Source organism: Macaca nemestrina, chromosome 7, assembly GCF_043159975.1.
Source record: "Macaca nemestrina isolate mMacNem1 chromosome 7, mMacNem.hap1, whole genome shotgun sequence".
Taxonomy (NCBI): Eukaryota; Metazoa; Chordata; class Mammalia; order Primates; family Cercopithecidae; genus Macaca; species Macaca nemestrina.
The window spans coordinates 139,440,049-139,460,523 of NC_092131.1; the positions used below are offsets into that span (position 1 = coordinate 139,440,049).

The window sequence follows — 20,475 nt, forward strand, 5'->3', positions numbered from 1 at the left end:
TCAGAAGAAGATACAGGAGTAAATCTTTATGACCTTGATTTAGGCAAAGAGTTTTTAGATATAATACCAAAAGCACATGTTGTAAAAGGAAAAAAAAAGGACTATTTCGAAATTGTAAGCTTTTAAATTGCAAATACCACCATCAAGAAAGTGAAAATACAATCCATAGAATGGGGGAAAATATTTGCAAATTATTTATGAGGAAATTGCAATATATTACAATATATGCAGAATATATAAAAAACCTTTAACTGATAATGAAAAGACAAACACTCAATTAAAAACGGGCAGAGGACATGAACAGACATTTCTCCAAAGAAGAGATACAAATGGCCAATAGACACATGAAAGTATGTTCAACATTATTAGCCAATAGGAAAATGCAAAAAAAACCACAATGCAATACCAATACATACCCACTAGGAGGGCTACAATAAAAAAGATGTACAACAGCAAGTGTTGGCAAAGGCATAGAGAAACTGGAACCCTCATACACTGCTGGAGGGAATATAAAACGGTACAGCTGCTGTAAAAAAAAGTTTGATAGTTCCTTAAAATATTATGCAGCAATTCTACTCCTTGATATATGCCCAGAAAAAAATGAGAACACTTCCACACAAAAACTTGCACACAAATGTTCACAGCAGCATTATTAATGAGAGCCAAAAGATGAAAATAACTCAAAAGTCCATCAACTAATGGATAAAATGTGGTTTCTCCATACAATGGAAAATCATTTCTATCTAAAGGAAGTACCGAAATATGCTACAACATGGAAACACTGTGCTAAGGGGAAGAAGCCGCTCACGAAGGAAAAGTTGTATGATTTCACTAATAAGAAAAAAAGAGAGATTCCAAGTTCGTCAGCAGGAGGGATCTAAGAAATATCTAATCTGCAGCAGTTTAGACATTAAAATTATCATTAAGCAACTTCATGGACAAAAATGAACGATTCAGAGAGAGCTGGAAGGCACCATCACCACCAAAGAGGAAGCTGAGTTTCAGAGAGGTAAAGACTTAGCTGAAGGCACAGGACTTGTGAGTAAGTAGCAGAGAGCCTCTGACCTCCCAGAACAAGAGTGGGTCCACCTGAACACACAGCTGCTTCAGGCTTTCTCAGGGGCCCATTTAAAATAAGGAAGTGGTATCATGAGAGAACCGCTGCTGCCAGCCTCTAGGTAGTGGCTCCTACATCAGCAACAGAGACGCGGTTAAGGGTAGCAAAAGCGCCCAAAAAGGGCTCCATGTCAAGCCCTCTCAGAGCAATGATTGTCACTAGAAGAATACCAGATGGTGGTGTCCAGGGGACCAGCAGGGTATAATATGCTGACCATCTATGGCAAGAAAGTCCTGTACTGCAGCAAGCTCCCTTCTTTTAAACTCCGCCAAACCAGCCCATCTGAATCTGCCTCCTATGCAGTCTTCAGGAGTTACTGAAAACAACATCAGAAGGTGCACTAGAGGTGTGACCCCTGAGGTTTCAAGAATTGGTTTGTGGGGAATTTAAAAACCATTTTAAGATATGAATGGTGTGTGCATGTGTGTGGCGTGTATTTTCCCCAGTAAATCAGCCATGTGCGCCACTTCAGCACAAAGCAGGAGGGAGCAGGCAGGGTGTCATCAAGGCCTGCCAGCCAGCAGCGCGGTAGTTCCAGCTCAGTTGTTGTTTTGATTACCAAACCTGAGTCTGGAAGGCTCCTAACATCTGGGACATGTATACAAGTGCAATCTGTCAGCCTTGTCGGAGAAAAAATGGGTCAGACTGTCAAACCTGATTGGAAATATTCCTAACTAAGCAAGTTCTGGCCAAGCAAAATCCCTCCCACTGTCTCCTTAAATGTTCTCACCTTAAAAGGGCAGCCATCTACAAACTGTGCATTGAGAACTCACTTCTCTGCCAAACTCTACTGCCAGCCTTTTAAGCATGGCCCTTTCTGAATGCAGTCATAATAACAGTAAAGTCAGTACACTAATCTCTAGAAGACTCTCTAAGATCCATGAGAGGTTGAACGTTTGCAGCCAACAGACTCCTCTCTCACAAACCCTGACTTCTGCTCTGGTCAAGTCCACTGCATTTGTTCTCCAGTTTGTTGCAGCTGGCTGGATAGCACATGATTATGTGATATATTGACATAACCCATGAGCTGCTGAAATAGTACAAAAAATTGAGCTACTGCATTCTCCTAAAGGTAATAGTCATAAAATGTATTAAATGATATATAGATGAGACAACTGTCAAATACTGAAAAGGAAAAATATCATGGAAATCTATTCTGTCCTCAGACTGCTTCATGGTTGTCTTTAAATTCCCTCACAGATTATGCATTATGCATGGTTCATGCAAGACACTGTAGAAATCCAATCAGGAGATTCACACAAGAAAAAACCTTGGCCCTACATCAAAACACTAGCAACACATGTGTAAGTTCAAAGTTAGAATAATGGGTTTCGAGCGGTAGATGTCACCTGTTATGATTCTACATTTTAAATGACTTTTTGGATTATCCAACTAATAGTCCAAACCAGATGGAGAGAGAGTGTTTCTACAATTAAAACAGCTGCCATTTACTGAAGGCCAAACCCTGTTTCAGGTGCTTTACAAGCACTAGCAGATTAACTGAGTACTGACAAAAGCCGTGGGAAGCCAAGACCCCATTCTACACACAGACTCTAGGCTCAGTGATGCTAAGTTGCCCAGGGCCACAGCCCACACGCTGTCTCATCCGTGGGCACTGGGGACCATACTCTGGGCCACCACAGACCCTGACCCCTCAAAGTTACCCTTTAGTCAAACAACATCCCACGTGATCAGTATTTCAGACCCTGTGGAATAAGATAATAACCAGATTATGATAATGAAGACCAGGTGGTGGCCACTGAGTTTTACAGAAATGCACAGAAGCCGGTGGAATCAGGGAAGGGGAATTTAACACATTTAGGGGCGCAGGCTCTGAATTCAAATACAGATGTCACCAAAACCTCATTTTCTACTTTTTGAAGGATGAGATGCAATTTTGTTATTTTATTGTATATACTTAAAGTATACAATGTGATGTTTTCATATAATATACATAGTGAAAGAATTTCTACAGTCAAGCAAATTAACATATCCATCATCTCACAGTTTTTATGTGTGGGGTAAAAGTACCTAAAATTTACTCTTTGTAAATTTCCAGTATACAATACTATCAACTATAGCCCTCATGCTGTATATAAGGAATATCAGGCCTCTAGACTTATTTATCCTATGTAACTGAGCCTCTGTACCCTTTGACCACTATCTCCCCATTTCCGCACCCTCAGTAACCACTTTCCTACTCTCTGTTTCTATGTATTTGAGTTCTTTGTTATGTTTTAAGATTCCACATATGAGTGAGACCACACAGTATTTTCATTTCTGTGTGTGGCTTATTTCACTCAGAGGACATAATAATGTCCTTTAGGTCCATCCATGTTGTCACAAATGGCAGCATCTCCATTGTTAAGGCTTAATATTACTCCATTGTGTGTACATAATCAAACCGCATTTTCTTATGTAAAATTTAAGCTGCCTCTACAAGCAATTACAAAAGAGAAGCTTCAAAGATGTTTCCTAGTCTGGCCGTAAGTTACAAGTACACAGGGAGGCAGCTATGATTTGGGGAAACGTAAACTGCCTCTTATCTGTCCCAGGGCTGCCATCAAGTCACTGCATGACCACAGGGAAGTCACCGTTTCTCTAAGTTGGTTTTTATCACTTGAAAAGCAGAGGTTTCCAACCTATGAGTGTTATCGCTCGTACGAATTGAAAACAACGGATGTCGCCTCATTTTTGAGAGCTGAGGGAATCCATGAACATACAAACAAAGCAGCGGAGTGTCCACTCAGCACAGGGTGGAAGAACAGAGGGGAGGGATGGTGGAGGTACAATAAGGACAGCATCACCCAAAGGATGCTGGAACACCCAGGATCCTGACTCCAACCTTGATGTTGAATCACCAAATGATTAACAACAACATGTCAAATCTGGTATCACAGAAGGTTCTCAGACTGTGGCCCCAGGAGCAGCAGCATCAGCAGCACCTGGGAATGTGACAGAAATGCCAGTGTTCAGGCTTCACCCCACACCTGCTGGATAAGAGGCTCTGGGGGTGAGGCCCGGCATCTTTAAATAAGCCCTTTAGATAATTCTGATCAGATGAAGTTGGAGAACCACTGACACAGTGGGCTGAAAGCTCAAATTACAGATTCAGACACACTTGGATTTGAATCCAGACTCAAAGGTCAAAATGTCTGCAACTGCGAGTAGCAGTTAAGTTCTGGTTAAGTAAGGTGATAATACAGGCGGAGGGAAGCACTGAGTGAGCTGGGAAACGCTCAGAATGGCAAGAAAAAGTGGAAAGGGAAAACAGCTTGTTAGTCAGTTTGTGCTGCTGCAAAAGAATATCGCAGACTGGGTAATGACCGGTTTTTTAATTATATTTAATTATACTTAATTCTATAATTTATAATTCAATTATAAAGAACAGAAAATTTATTTCTGCACAGTTCTGGAGGCTGGAAAGTCCACGGTCAAGGCACTGTCAGGTTCAGCTGTCTGGTATGGGTGGCATCCTCTGGGGAGGGGAGAAAGGCTGTGTCCTCACAAGGCAAAGGAGCAGAAGAGCAAGCTGGCTGAATGCTTCGTGAAGCCTCTTTTTGAAGGGCCTTAATCCCATTCATGAGGGAAAGGTCCTCACGACCTAATCATGTCTTGAGGCCCCACCTCTTAGCGCTATCACTTTGGCAACACCCAGATTTTGGAAAGAACACATTCAAACCACAGCAGCATGGCAGAAACATAGGAAATGGGTTTGAAGTCCTATCTTGGTCACACAGCAGTTCTGTCATCCTGAACCAATCCAAATGTCCTTTAATATAAGGACACGCCACTGCCCAGGAACTCAGAGACAGCGCAGGGCTGGATACCTTCAGCGGTTCCTGGTTTGAAAGTTCTGGAGTTTCAAAGTAGTTAGGGAGATAGGCACCAACCTCAGAAGACAGCTAGGAGGAAACAATACAGACACTACTGAACGTTCGCTACCTCCGAAACTGAGAGGATAGGAGAGCTCCGGGCTGTCAGAAACACAAGACAGAAGTTCACAGGGAGGAAGTACGCAAGTGGCTTTTTACTGCATTTTACTTTTAATTTAGTGGGAGGATGGTGGTGAAGAATATAATGTAAGAGAGCTGATGAAAACAGAGGTTGAAATGCCAGATTTCTGGTTAGTTTGAAAACCGAGAATCAAGGGCCAAATTATTCTGACAAAAGCACACAGATGACCAACTCCAAAGGAGGAATATGTGTTTGAACAGAGGCCAAGTGAAAAACTGGTTTAAGACCTCCTACTGGGTCAAAAGCTTTGCTTGTTGACAGTAGAATTATCTTGAGTTTGTGGGGGAAAATTTCCAAGTCCACTGTGAATTCTTTCTCAACAAAGATTCACGTCCTGGGTCGCTTTGTTTTCTCAGTAAAATACTTCCGAGGAATTCCCAAACAGGAAGAGGGGGCTGTGGGAGTCAAGGATGAGAGAGGTTTCCTAAGCCTGTGACCTTCCTGCCCACTCTCAGCCCTTGGACCATTTCTTCCCGTAACACGCAGAGTCATGGAACCTTTCTGTCTGGCCCCCAGTGCCTATTACTTTTGCCTTTGCCACGTGTTAAATATCCAACTTTGGTGAATATAAGCTTTCATCATCACTTCAAGCCCAGATACTGCAACCATCTTTAAAAAAAAAAAAAAAAGTTCACTGAGCTGGGTGTGCTGTTTCAAGCCTGTAATCCCAGTACTTTGGGAGGCTGAAGAGGGTGGATCGCTTGAACCCAGGAGTTCGAGACCAGCTTGGGCATCAAACTGGGACCCCATACAAAAGTTAGCCAGGCGTGGTGGTGCATTCTTGAAGTCCCAGCTACTTGAGAGGCTGAGGTGAGGGGACTGCTTGCACCAGAGAGGTGGAGGCTGAGATGGCGCCACTGCACTCCAGCCTGGATGACAGAGTGAGACTTTGTCTCCAAAAAAAAAAAAAAAAAGTTGAGTGTGAAACATTTCAAATTATAGAAAAATATATGCTTTATAACTTATATACCTACCACCAAGGAGAAATACACGTTGGCATGTTGCCATATCTGCTTTATGATTGCTACTTCTCTTCTGTTACTAAAGTAGAGATTACAGAATTAGTGGAAGTCCCATATCCTTTCTTTATTAGGTAGCCATTTATTTTATTTTTTTTTTTTGAGCGGAGTTTCCCTCTTGTTGCCCAGGCTGGGTGCAACGATGTAATCTTGGCTCACTGCAACCTCCACCTCCCAGGTTCAAGTGATTCTCGTGCCTCAGCCTCCCAAGTAGCTGGGATTACAGGTATGCACCACCACACCTGGCTAATTTTGTATTTGTAGTAGAGACGGGGTTTCTCCATGTTGGTCAGGATGGTCTTGAACTCCCCACCTCAGGTGATCCACTCACCTCAGCCTCCCAAAGTGCTGGGATTGCAGGCGTGGGCCACTGTGCTTGGCCACCACTTTTTTGAAGTTAGTTTCCACAGATACTTTAATATCTTCCTATAACTCCTTGTGTCTATAAACAATAATACATCCGGTTTCTCTTTGTGTATATATTTTTAAATAAAAAGATTCATATTCTGAAATACCTTGTTTCCTCTATAAAGAACCTTGGTGTCTTCACACATTTAAATGTATGTCCATCTGAGAGATATGAAATGCTCTATACCTTTTGATTTTGCATTTTCTGAATCACTTATTAAGTTAAACATCTTTTCATGTCTTTATCAGCCAACTACAGTTCCTTCTCTTTAAAGTACCTACTGATATCCTGGATGATCTTTTTCTCAGATTATTTTTTTCTTTTTTTAATATCTTCTGGATATTAATCTGATCCTGGAGTATGCATTGCAGATATGTAAATTTCTTTTTCCAGTTTGGAGCTTTACTCTTGATGATGTCTTTCCCTAATAAGATATTTTAATTTTAATAAAGGTAGATTTATCAATCTTTTGAATTACTGTATCACCTTATGACACTAATATAGTGTTTTAATTACTTTATCTTTATAAAAAATTGTGGTAGTTGTATGAGTCCTTCATATATCTTCAATTAGCCTTTACCATTCTTGAGCCTTGACTAGTTCATATTAATTTTAGCAGCTTTATTGAGATGTCCATTTTAAGGATAAGTTTTCTCATTATTACGTAAGTGACTGGAATTGAACTGAGTCTATAAGTTTGGGTAGAAGTACTTTACCTGATATCAAGTCTTCCTATCCATTAACATAGCAATAGCACAGCATTTACTCAGACTGCCTTTTATGCTCTTCAAAAAGCTTTTATTATTTTATTGGTGAGATCTTGGAGATCACTGGACAGCTGTCTTCCTAGGTAAATTATACTCTTTGTAACTACTATAAAAGGTAATTCCCTTTTATCAATTATATTTCCTCTTTGTTGATTTGTATGGGAATACTATTTGCTATTACACATTTTTTTTCCCCCTAAAGACCTCACTTAAAAGTCTTGTTAATTCCAGCAAGGTTCTCTGTAGACTGACTGATTATCTATGTAGATAATCCTATCACCTGCAACTAATGACAGTTTTGTTTATCTAATCCTGATATGGTTTAGTTCTTTTTCTTTCCTTATTGCACTCACTAGGATATTTAGTATCATGTTGATAAGAAGCATTGATAGCAGGCATCCTTCTGGACATTAAAAGGAATTAATATTAAACTATTAATTATCATACTTGTTTAGACCAAGAAGGTTTTCATGAATTTCTGGCATGCCATGAAGTTTTTCTTTTTGTCATCAAGATTATTTCATTTTATCAAATTTTCTCCAGCAATTAAGACAATCATATAGTGTTTTTTCAAAAAAATCTAACATGGTAAACTATATAAACACGTTTTCTACTGTTAAGATGTGTCTCTTGGTATTCCATTCTAAAATGTCAAGTTCTCTCTCAGTCCCTAAAATACACAAACTCCCTATTCCCTTTTTCTGCCTTTTTATCTTGGCATTCAGCATCATTAATATATTATATATTTTACTTATTAGTTCTCATCTGCCTTTCTGCACTAGAATTTAAGTTCCATGAGGGCAGAAATGCTTGACTGTGTTTTTCACTGCTGTATCTCCAGTAGCCTAGTGTCTACCACGTAGAAGGCACTCAACAAATTATTTGTTAAATAAATGAATTTTGCCTCCTTTAAAGAAACACTATTTAGTTCTAACTTGCACTTACGCATGAACATATGTCATGCTGGACTTAGTTAATACTTGATTAACTTTTTTGAGCAAGACATCTATATTCAATTTAAAAGCTTTCTATTGTCTGTATTCATTTTGGTATTACAGTTCTGCTAGTTTCAAATTAAGGTGAAGACCTTTACTTTTTTATTTTCTGAAATAACCGGGGCCTAGTGTTTATTTTGTTGTTTTTTGATGGGTATATTTTAAACTGATAAGTCAATTTCTTTCAAGATTATAGATTTCAATTTTCTAATTATCAATTTTTTCTAAATTTTCCTAGTTTATCACATTCTCAACCACTTTTTAATATCTCTTTACCTTATTTTGCCTTTTTCTTCTTTTGTTTTTCTTGATCACATTTACCCAAAGTTTATCAAGTTTTTCAAAGAACCAGCTTTTGGTTTTATTGATTCTCTGTGGTTTTTATTTCATTATTTTCTTTTAAATATTTTCTTTCTTCTATTTTGATCTTGTTCTACTAATCATTCACTGAGGGAAGTATGTTAACTTACTTCACTAAAATTGCATATCTGAAATTATTGCAATACAGTCTATTTTTCCTTTATATACATTTAAGGCAGTCTTAGGCACATATACAGGTTCACAATTATTTAGTATCCTGATAAATTAGTCCTTCTATCTTTATAATCTTCTTTATCTCGACTTATGCTTTGTTTGCCTTAGAGTCTATTTTGTGTACTGTAAGTAGAAATTTCCTGGCATATCAGTTTCAATGCATTTAAACTTTCCTCTGTCATTCTCTCTGTTCTTTGTCTAAAAGTGTGTCTTTTAGAGATAATATAGACCTGGACTTAAAAAAAAAAAATTCCATTCAATGAGAATCTCTGTTTATTAATTGCTGCATTTCATTTACTTACATTTGGTATGATACCTAATATATTTACAAGTGTTTACCATATCTTATTCCAGACCTTCTTTTCACTTTGTTTCCGTAAGCCACCCTGCACATCTCCTATTGTAACGGTCAAGCTATCTGCATTTCTTCCCTCCTACCCCTACTGGCTTGAAAGCTATATGGATTATTTCTTCTTGTTTGGTTTGACCAGTAATTAAAATTTTATTAAAGAACTTGTGAAGTCTGGTTTCTTTCACTGTTTCCATATACAGTCTATATATATTCTCTCAGGCTATCTTCATTTTTTTCCCAACAATTTTATTATGAAAAATTCCAAACATAGCACAATGTTGAAACATTGTGTACTGAACATTCTATATCTGTCACCTAGAGTCACCTTCAATTTTATCAAGTACCCTTGATTTAAGATCTGAAGTTTACCAGTAACTCTCATCTTCTCCAATAAAATATAGTCTACAGAAGGCTTTTACTCTGACCACTTCTTAAAGTTTTCCACAGTGTTTTTAAGGGTCTGGAAATTAGTCATTATTATGTTTTGTTGTTGCTGTTTTAAGAGTTAATTCTTCTTTAGATTTCCCTTCTACTTTGTCAATTTCTTTAATCAACATTGCTACTTGCATGATACTCTCACCTTTTTAGAAACAATCCATAGTAGTCTGCATAGTTTACACTGCAACTTTCAACTTCCTGAATAGACCATCCCGCATTTAAAATACAGTTAAAAAGTTGGACTTTGTTGAAATGATCAGAGCCAAGTTTTGGTTCTGCATAATAACCATTTCATATATTTATCTGCCACACAGATTGCAGATTCAAGAACAGCAAGGAATTAGTATATAATATCTCCCTTATATTTTCTCTATACCTGGCACAATAAAACACATCTGCAAGTCCTCAATGAGTTAAAGAAAAACACCAGGCTCACACATAGGTAACAAAATTTCACATGAACCCCACACATTTGTACAAAAATTCACATCACACGGCCTATTTTCTGCAAGCATTTTCTGAACACAGAAAAGCATAAAGCAAATACCTGATTACTAGATTATGTGTCGTTTTCACTTCATGCACCAATAAAATGTCCCTTCTTAGGACCCTCTGAAGGTGACCTGAGGAAAACTGTCATGTGGATAAAGCATATCAGACTCAGTCTAGGAGATCCTGGCTTTCTTCTGCCTCCCCGCACTTGACTGTTCTGGGCCTTGTCTCTGTCTCTCTCTGCACTTATTCTCCCCATCAATAGAGTAGATGGATATATTAAATCATCCTTAAATCCCTGGAAACTCTGAAAATCTTTCAGACTCTGATGATTTTCATTATTGTAAATGAGTACCTTCACTGAAGTGCCAAATCCAGAAATCACTGGAGAGTCTGAAGAAAGTTCAAAGCGAATCTCATAAAAATGTCCATATTGCAACTCTGAGCAAAAATGCTAAGAAAATTTTCAAAAAATTAAAAGATATGCCCTCGTTCACATCCCTATGCACCCACCTCAGAAACTACGTAACTGAAATTTCTGGGGGCTGCATCTTCAGCACGGCTGTCACAAGTCCAACCTTCTCATTATTATTTTAAAACCCTAAATTGTTTAAGCAGATCACACATATGAAAGCTAGATTGGGAAAGAGCTAAAGGCTGCAAAAGAGAGCCCAGTCAGTCACCAGGGACAGCCCAGGCAAAAACAGGACCTGGCTATCCAACTCACAAATCAGCAAATGTGGCCTCACTGTTTTGTTTTAATTAAGAAGGGACTTATATCCTCAAGAAGTTTTACCTGCATGGTATAAGCAATAATGTACACAATTAAATATCTACATTAAGTAAAAATGCCTCATTACCTAATTTGGCCTAATTAAAAAGTAAATCAAATTCGTAAGGAAAAATAATTGCCACCAGGCAAAATTACCTTATTTTAATTTGGAATCTGAATAAGGGTGCAGGTACCACTACAGGCATAAACTTGATATTATAATCTTAGAAAAAAAAGAAACGAACTCAACGCAATTGCTTAACTCTTGTGGTCTCACATTATTAAGAGAAGAACACTGCTGCTGGAGTGTGAGTGTGTAGCATTCAATAGGACCACAAACTGCAGTATGTACTTTTAAGACCAGTACCAATGCTTTGATATTAGTTTGTAATCTCGACACAGGCAGTCAGCTGTACAGGAACATTCACGATGATTTGGCTGGTATGATCCATCATACTAGGAAACAGACCAAAGCACCCTGTAATCCCAGTTTTAAGTACCTTTGCTGCATAGTGGGAGACCAGTAAAAGGGGCAACTTTGCCTTTCATTGAAAGTAGGAATGCCTTTCAAAATGAGAGCCTGGTGTTCGAAGTCAGAAGCTATTTGCAGAGAAACTCTTTAACTGTGAATAAGCCACTTCTCTCTCTCCTGCTTCTTCCGTATCTATCAAATGAAATACTATGTTCTCAATTCACAAGGGAGTCCTGAGAACTAGTTGCCCCAGGGCTATGGAGAAAGTGAGCTAATAAAATGACCCGGGTGGCATTGTCATCAATATAAGAACCCGGTGAATGGCTACATTCGGATCTCCTTCCTACCAGGGAGACATAAAAATTCACAGCTACAAAAGTCTAAAAACAGGTAAACGTTTTATTTCCATTTTTTTGATTCATCAATCTTCCCTCCATTTTCTATTTGTCACCAGGCACTTTAAAAACAGAAACAGAATGTTGTTTCCTCCGAGGCCTCACTAGCTCTTGGTGTTTATTCCTCAATATCCGTGGCCATAATCCTCAGGCTGATGACATCAGTTGTATCTGAGGGGCCAGCTGTGAGGCTAGAAGGTGGGAATGTGGAAACTGCTCAAGGAACTTGTGCACACGGCCTTCGATAGGTGGCTGAACAGAAGGGGACGCTTCCTGAGGCTCCTGAGGAAGGAAGCCAGACGAGTGGGGTAAAAGCGGGCCCTGAGGAACACCCGGCTGTACGACTCATTTGGAGAATACAGAACTAAGTAGGTGGTAGGAACTGCTCAGAGCCATCCTCAGCCTCAGACTCACAATGTGTGGCACACTGCAGGACACAGCATCACCTTGTAAAGGCTCCCTGGGATTCACTAACCCAAGGGCAGAGGTTTGCTTTCTGCGGGGTTAACAACTCAGTTTAGACCAAACAGCATATTGGCCAGGCATTCTCTGGCACCAGAAGAAAAGTTAACTTTTCTTCTTACTCAAAGGCATATACTGGTCCCAATTACTTTCCACCAAAGTGAAAGTGGGGACAAGGGTCAAAGAAGCCTCTCCGTTATCCTCGCCCTGCGATACACTTGAACCAATACAGTGAACGCACAATACCATGAATGGCCTACTGGATACATCTCATGCTGACTGGCACATCCTACAAGAAAGCTCATGTCCCTCCCCCTTACTCCCCCATTGGCGTTCACACCATGGCCCTACTGGAGTGGATTTTTTTTTTTTTTAACTTTCCTCTTCACTAAGATGAAGTAGAAGGGAAAAAAAAGGGGTGGAGGGGGACACAGATCACTGAATTTCTATTCAGCAAGAAAAACTTCTCAATTTATCTTGCTTTCCCCAAAATCTGCAAATTTGGTCATCTACTTGATTGAAGAAAAGCTAGCATTCTCACAAATGATGAAATTAGGGTATGATCTTAGATACCTAGCTCAAAAAAAAAAAAAAAAATGGTGAAAGGAAAAGAAGAGAGGAGAAAAGAGAAAAAAAGAAAATCAAAATGTCATTTACTCTAAAAATCCAGGTTTATGTTTGTGTTCCACATGAGGTCCAAACTGTATCTGGGCTTGAAATCCACCAAACTCACAGGCTTTCTCGAAGGAGACAGGGTGAGAGCCATTCAGGATGTCATCCCGAGCCTGAAACACAAGGAGGAGGAAAAACATCAGAGGTTTGGGGGAGTGACGCGTTCTCTCCACTGACACATTCCCATGGCCCAGCACACTCTCTCTGTGGAGCAGGGGACAGTGCCAGACGACCCACGGTGACATGTGCAGGACACAGTGGATGATCACCACATGGGAGAAAACTAAGGCGAAAGAAAAACAAACCTTTGTCCAAAATGGCCTGTAGATGGAAAACATTAGAGATGTCCGGTATAGCAAAAGCAAAGTCTGACGACAATTGAGAAAGGCAGAAGTGATTATAAAAAGAGGCCAAGGAAATTCATATGAAATGATCAGCTTCAAAGAGGCCAAAAGACAAATTCAGTGTACTTTTTATAATCCTAAATCATAAAGCTAGCTAATCAAATATCTAGAGGCAAAATCAACCCAACCCCCATCCCCAGATAAAGACCAATGTAATAGAAGAAGAGAAAGAAAGGCGATAGGCGCACACACACACAGACAAGAACTCAATACTCAAGACAGCAGGGGAAAGGACAAGCGAATGCATCCTAAAATGGGGAGCTTGCTGTGTCTGAACTCCTCCTCCTCCCAGTTCTCCATCCATCACTGCTGTTGTTTTCCGCTGCCCTCCTTTCTGCCTTTCTTTCTCTAAATGACCCCCAAATCACCCAAAGATGGACACTCTCAGCTATCACTCTGAGTCTTAAGCCAATAAGCATCTTTACACTGCCCTGCTATCTCTCTCCCTTTGGCCTCCCCACTTCTTTCCTCTCAGCCCTCTTTCCATGCCATCCTTCCATCCACTAAGTCAGGGGTCAGGAAACTTCTCCAAAAGGCCAAACAGTAAACATTTCACACCTCCTGGGCCACACCGTCTCTGTCACAACTACTGAGTTCTGTCACGGGAATGCGAGAAGAGCCACAGAAGGTATGTATAACAACTACATAACCCTCAAGGGGATTTATCAATATGTGATACTTGAATACATAAGCTGTGTTACAAAAAAACTTTATTCACAAGTATAGGCAAAAGGCATGACTGTAATTTGCCAACCCCCACATTATTTCTATGGGCAGATAGATGGATAAATATGGAGAGGAAAGGGAGGGAGGGAAAGAAAGGAAGAAAGGAAGCTGGCAGGAGAGGACAAAGATGGATGATGTTTTCCCTGAGCCACAAGCAACCTTGGGGACAATCCAGTACAATCCACATCTTCACACTGGGAAACTCAGACATGTTAAATGGCTTGTCAGTTTAACAATTACTTAAGGGTAACCACATGAAAGATTATTGAGAGGATATCTTCCAGTTAATGAGAAGTCCTGATTTTCTGACCAATATTCTCTTGCAATCTAAGATGTCAGCTAAGAAACCTCTGGGAAGCCACAGGGAGGCCCTACTCCGGATGGTCAGCTGCGCTCATCCAGAATATCAACCTGCACCACAACCAAACACATGCTTGGACCCAGGAGCAATGCCTGCTGGAAACGATGCCATAAACGTGGCAGAAGCCAGCGCCGCCCTCCTGCTCGCCACAAGATACAGCCAGGAGCTTCCTGCAATCTCATCAACCTCAGTGTCTGAGCAGTAAATACTGTACCTGAACATAAAGCAAGTTCAGCTGCACAGGGTCTCTCGAATCTACATTCTGATCAGAGTAAAAGAACTTCCGTCTAAGCAGCAACGTTTCGTTTTCATCTACTCCTTGTTCTCTGAATGTTCGGCTGTGATCCAGCCAATTTACTGCAACACAACAAGACATATAAGAGAACTGTGTTTATTTTTCCTCTTAATTAAAGGGAATTTACCAAAAGAGCAGTGTGATGCAGATTTCTATAACTCTGATACTTAGTTATAGTTACTTCTTACATTAGTACTGTGGTTTTTAAGCTTTGCAAAATAATTTCACATCTACCAAATGACCAGCCAAAATGGAAATGAGGGAGAAAATTCCCAGTCATTCCTAAAGTTATAGCTAAAGCACTATAATGAATGTGTAATATGCTGCCTCTCCGGTGGCAGGGTGGAGGGCAGATACTCCAGTCTCAGCTAATAAAGTGATTTAGAGGCTCTGAGCATAATAAGTTACCTCTGACCTCAAGTAGAAAAGAGGAAGAAAATGAAAGTATGGAGGGAGTGGGGGAGACAACAGTAAAGGGGGGCTGGCAGAACCATGCCATGGGTCAGCTTAAATCTCAGTCATTCTGAGAACCCTGTTCTCTCATCTATGTGTACAGTATTTGATCACTCCCCTGTACAATTTCACAGCTCTCACTCCAACACTCCTCTGCGGGCTTAAAACACATTGTGAGTTAAGTCCTTATCACCAGTGTCTCTAGATTATAAGCAACCTGAGTACAAAAAGCGTGTCTCCCACATCTCCCACAGTACCTGCGAGAGTATCTTGCACATAATAATAAATCCTTGGGATTTTTCTACTAAAGTCTCTTGGAAAGAAGTATATAACTGTAAATCAAATTAGGCAGAAAGAAAAAAAAGCACACAAAGGGTCAGAGGAAATGAGAGCCTCACAGAAGATCAATAAACACAATGGCAATAATGATGTCGTCCCGATACAGCCACAAGAACAAATACAATGAAAGGAGGAAAGAGGCCAGGAAGTCTAGGTGGACTGGGTAATAAATTAAGACCCTTTCAGTGGAGGGTCAGGCAGCAAGGTGCAAACAGCATGGGCTTTAGGGACACAAGGGGTTACGTGCTGGCTTTTCCACAAATTTACTGTGTAGCTATGGAAAATGACTTTCCAATCATAGAATTCTATTACTTTTTTTTTTTGAGACAGAGTCACGCTCTGTCGCCCAGGCTGGAGTGCAGTGGCACAATCTCAGTTCACTGCAACCTCCGCCTCCCGGGTTCAAGCAATTCTCCTGCCTCAGCCTCCTGCATAGCTGGGATTACAGCCGTGTGCCACCACACCCAGCTAATTTTTGTATTTTTAAGCAGAGACAGGGTTTCACCATGTTGGTCAGGCTGGTCTCGAACTCCTGACCTCAAGTGATCCAACTGCCTCAGCCTCCCAAACTGCTAGAATTACAGGCATGAGTCACCACGCCCAATCCACTATTACTATTTTTAACTCCTAAGGAAATAATGGGTCTAAGGCAACGGTCATTGATGGATGTTAAACATCCCCCCAAAAAAGAAAACCAGAAACAACTTCCTGATGGAAGTGCCCATCACCACTGAAGAAAGCATCTTTATTAAAATAAACACAAACACTTAAATCAAGTCTCCAGATCTAAGGAATTAAAAGGGACAGAGGAACATGTTAAATGACACCATAGGTATGCAATGAAGAAAATCCAGACTGTACAAAATGCTGTACAAGTAAGAATTTGGTTTTTTCACATACACAAAAACTGCAAAAAGACATGAACTATCACACTGAGTGGTGACCACAGTTAATAATAATGCATTATATATTTCAAAAATGCTAATAATAGATTTTTAACAATCTTACCACAAAAAAAGATAAATTAGTGAGGTGATGGATATGTTAATTAGCTTGATTGAATCCTTCTTCATTGTCTACATAGATATATCACACTGCACCCCATAAATATACATCATTAGTATTAGTCCATTAAAAAAGAGAGATGGAAAGACTCTTAGTAAAACAAATTAATTCACTAATTAATTAACTTGTTCAACCTTATTTGGATCCCAGTTCAAACTACTAAAAAAATTTTTAGACAATAATGAAGCAAATGTGAACATGATTCGTATATCTGATATTAAGATATTTCTTTAGATGTGAAATGGTATTACAGTTACTTTTTAAAAAATTTTTATTTATTTATTTTTTGAGACAGAGTCTCACTCTGTCATCCAGGCTGGAGTACAATGGTGCGACCTCAGCTCACTGCAACCTCCACCTCCCAGGTTCAAGTGCTTCTCCTGCCCGAGCCTCCTGAGTAGCTGGGAATACCGGCGTGCAGCTGATTTTCTGTGTGTTTTTAGCAGATGAGGTTTCACCATATTGGCCGGGCTGGTCTCAAACCCAACCTCAGGTAATCCACCTGCCTCGGCCTCCCAAAGTACTGGGATTATAGGCGTGAGCCACTGTGCCCAGCCTACTTTTTTTAAATCGAGTTTTAAGAAACAAAGACAAAAATCCTGTCCTGGGTCATACAGACGGCGGGAGGGAAGTAAGGCCTGGCAAAGCCTGTGTGTCTGTATCACGCTTCCTCTGCAAACACTTACGGTCATCATCTGTGTGCAGCTTGGCCTTCAACTTCTCCATTTTCCTCTCATCTCGTAGCAGTGTCCTGTCTTTTTTGAGTGTGCCCGTTCCTTCCTCTTTCTTTTCATCAATAGTTTCTTGGATTAAGGAGTATTCTTCATAATTTGTTATTCCTAAAAATTGGAAATTAGGTTACAATTATAAATAATTAAATTACTGTCAACCTCTTCCAGCCTAAGGTCTGTGCTATTCCAAGGAGCTCCTGGTGGCAAAGAACCAGAAACAGCCCTACTAACGTGAGGGTCAGGGAGGTGGCCACATCAAATTAAATGAGGGCGCTTCAGCTAGTTAAGTCATATTCACACTGTGGGGGGAAAACAGGTAACAAACTTGAACACTTTTTTTTCAAAAACAAATTTTTAAAAATCAGACTCTGGTTTCCTCTTTCTTCCGAAACGTCTTTGGAGACCTTCCTACATTTTCACAGGGTTGTGGTCACTATGATAATACAGAATCTCCAGTGCTAAGTAATTGCTTTCATAAAGGTTTCCTAAAAATGCAGTAGTGAAATCGTACCCAAAGAAGTCACACTTACAGTAAAACTTACGTCACATTCAATTCTCTCATCTAGCCGGACGCGGTGGCTCATGCCTGTAATCCCAGCACTTTGGGAGGCCGAGGCAGGCGGATCACGAGGTCAGGAGATCGAGACCATCGTGGCTAACATAGTGAAACCCAGTCTCTACTAAAAATACAAAAAATTAGCCGGGTGCTATGGCAGGCGCCTGTAGTCCCAGCTACTCGGGAGGCTGAGGCAGGAGAATGGCGTGAACCCAGGAGGCAGAGCTTGCAGTGAGCTGAGATCCGGCCACTGCTCCAGCCTGGGCGACAGAGCCAGACTCCATCTCAAAAAAAAAAAAAAAAAAAAAAAATTCTCTCATCTATAATAATTTTGGGGAAACACTGCCACAGAGGACGTCATGCAGAAGGAGGCAAGACAGTGTCAAACAAGAAGTGTCTGAAGGAAGTGGGCTCCCTTTGCATGAAGAGAAAACTAAGATAGGCAAGTCTATTTTCTTCAAATATTTGAAGGGCTTCATTAGCAAAGAGGCAGACTTGTTCTCTGGGGAGACTAATGGAAGCCACAAGAAGAAAAACTGTCTAATAATCATACGGACTGTCCTCATAAGTACTCAAGGAGATAGTGAACATCTACAGTGCTCGTATAGAATAGAAGGCAGCAATGGGCAGAAGGCTGAATTACACATGACTTTCCATTTGAAAATCTCCTTGTTTTGGAGAGGGAAACGAAAGCCCTCCACTATGACTTAGTGAGAAGTCCAAATGTTTCATGTATTGGCAAGTTGGGAGAATGGACACACCCTCTGGGGATTGGGCAGAACTCGGCATGTTAAGACATATTCAAAGTTGCCTAGAGATCAAATGCAGGTGGAAAAAAGAAGAGGCCTGTAATTAAAAACTAAACAAAAGATATAATGAAGGTTTATGAATGCTCACCTATTCTGCTACAAATAGTGACCAGGAGCTCCCCCACAGTCTTGGAATCATCCACCATCACCGTCTTCACAGATCCATCCAGCATCCGGATTTTCTGAGGTCTCTGTTTCTTTTTATATTCCAAAATATCCTAGAGCACAAACCACACACAAATTTCACACTGTGTGGGAAAATAAATAACAAACTTGGGACACTTTTCTTTAAAAAAAGAATTTTCAAAAAATCAGAGTAGACTCTGATTTCCTCTTTCTTCTAAAACATCTTTGAAAACCTTTCAAAGTTTTCAGGGGATTGTTGCCACTATGATAAAACAGAATCTCCAGTGCTAAATAACTGCTTTCATAAAGATTTCTTAAAAATCTGATAGCAAAATTGTGCCCAAAGAAGTCATACTTATGCCTCACAATTACTGAAAACTATCCTCAGTGAAATGAAAGTAGAGTATGACCTCCTGAAAGGCTGGGAATGATCTGTTCTAAGGAGAATTAGCAGAGGGAGGTGACTACTTGCCTTTTCAAAAGACAGCAGTGTGTGTCTCCAATTATCTTTTAACACTGTCATAATCAACTTTTACGATCTCTATGTTTTTACTATCCGCATATAAAAATGTTTTTAATTTTTACTATAAACACATTTTTACCTTATATATTATAAACAATGAAAGACATAAATAGCATCCTCATCGTTCTTCACAGCAGTGGCATATCACAGTAATAGTGGTTTTCAAAATAGTGTGCTGAAATACATTAATGACAAGACCAAACAGGGGTAACATGTTCGGGGGATATTTTTAAGTAACTTGTTGACTACACTTCCTAAAACTAGAACTATGAACTTCCTAAAACTAAACTATTAATTTCTTATCCAAATCAATTGGCATCACCTATTTCACTCTGACTTTACGGACTACCCATCAATCTGATGGGTCAAGTTCATCCTACATACTAAAACCCGGTATCTTGGAGGTTAAGCTGAACAAAACGTTTAATATGTTTTTACTCATGACTTCTCCCTACTTCCATAACACAACCACTTTTGTTGTTGCTGTTACTACTACTGATCATTATTAAACTCACATCTCAAATTGAAGTTTCTTTTTCAGAAACAAAACACTAATATTCAGTCTCTAACTACCGTTAGGGTTACATTTCGTTTTCCCTCTCATCTGTTCTTACTTCCCATTACCAGGCACAGGAATATCTCTTCCATACTTATAGCAAGATGCCGTAATCTTATCTCACAATTACCAAATCCAACAACGCCAAGTCGAAACTACTTAAAGTACTAACCTCGAACTGCTTGAATCCTTCTATGGAATCTCAAGAATTTGGATATCTGGTATTTTCTATCACCACCTGAACAGCCCTTAGAGAGTACAATGCATCGAACTATTAATAAGATGCCCTTGAATCAAAATAGCGTAACCGTGTTGGCGTCTATGGAAGGCCCAGGGACAAAGGGATGAAGAAACAGCACTGGGATCGGCAGCATACCCCATTCCGCAACATGTAGTAATCCAGTGTTCTGCCCGCTTCCAGCCAGATCCCTTTCCTGGGGTCTTCATCCGAAAGAAACAGTCCATAGTCAGAAGCTGAAATATAGATGGGAAGAAAAACAGTAGGCAAAGTGGTGATGAAGCCATCGCTGACTTCCAGGCGCTGAGATGCTGACTCAGCAAGGATGTGGGTGTTCTCCTTCACCAGACACAAATGTTTCGTTTTGACAACACCAGCAG

General features: G+C 40.0%; 1 protein-coding gene across 9 annotated transcripts in view; it reads right to left on the minus strand.

Annotated features, from left to right (window-relative positions):
- LOC105489073 (talin 2) overlaps positions 1–20,475 on the minus strand; it is a 452,478-nt gene that overhangs the window by 168,717 nt on the left and 263,286 nt on the right. For all 9 annotated transcript variants that reach the window (XM_011753725.3, XM_011753706.3, XM_011753714.3 and 6 more), the window contains 5 exons: positions 20,234–20,331; positions 18,741–18,870; positions 17,243–17,395; positions 14,619–14,761; positions 12,899–13,026 (listed from right to left, as the gene is read on the minus strand). In XM_011753725.3, coding sequence (XP_011752027.2) covers positions 12,899–13,026; positions 14,619–14,761; positions 17,243–17,395; positions 18,741–18,870; positions 20,234–20,331 — 652 coding nt within the window. The remainder of the gene's footprint in view (positions 1–12,898; positions 13,027–14,618; positions 14,762–17,242; positions 17,396–18,740; positions 18,871–20,233; positions 20,332–20,475) is intronic.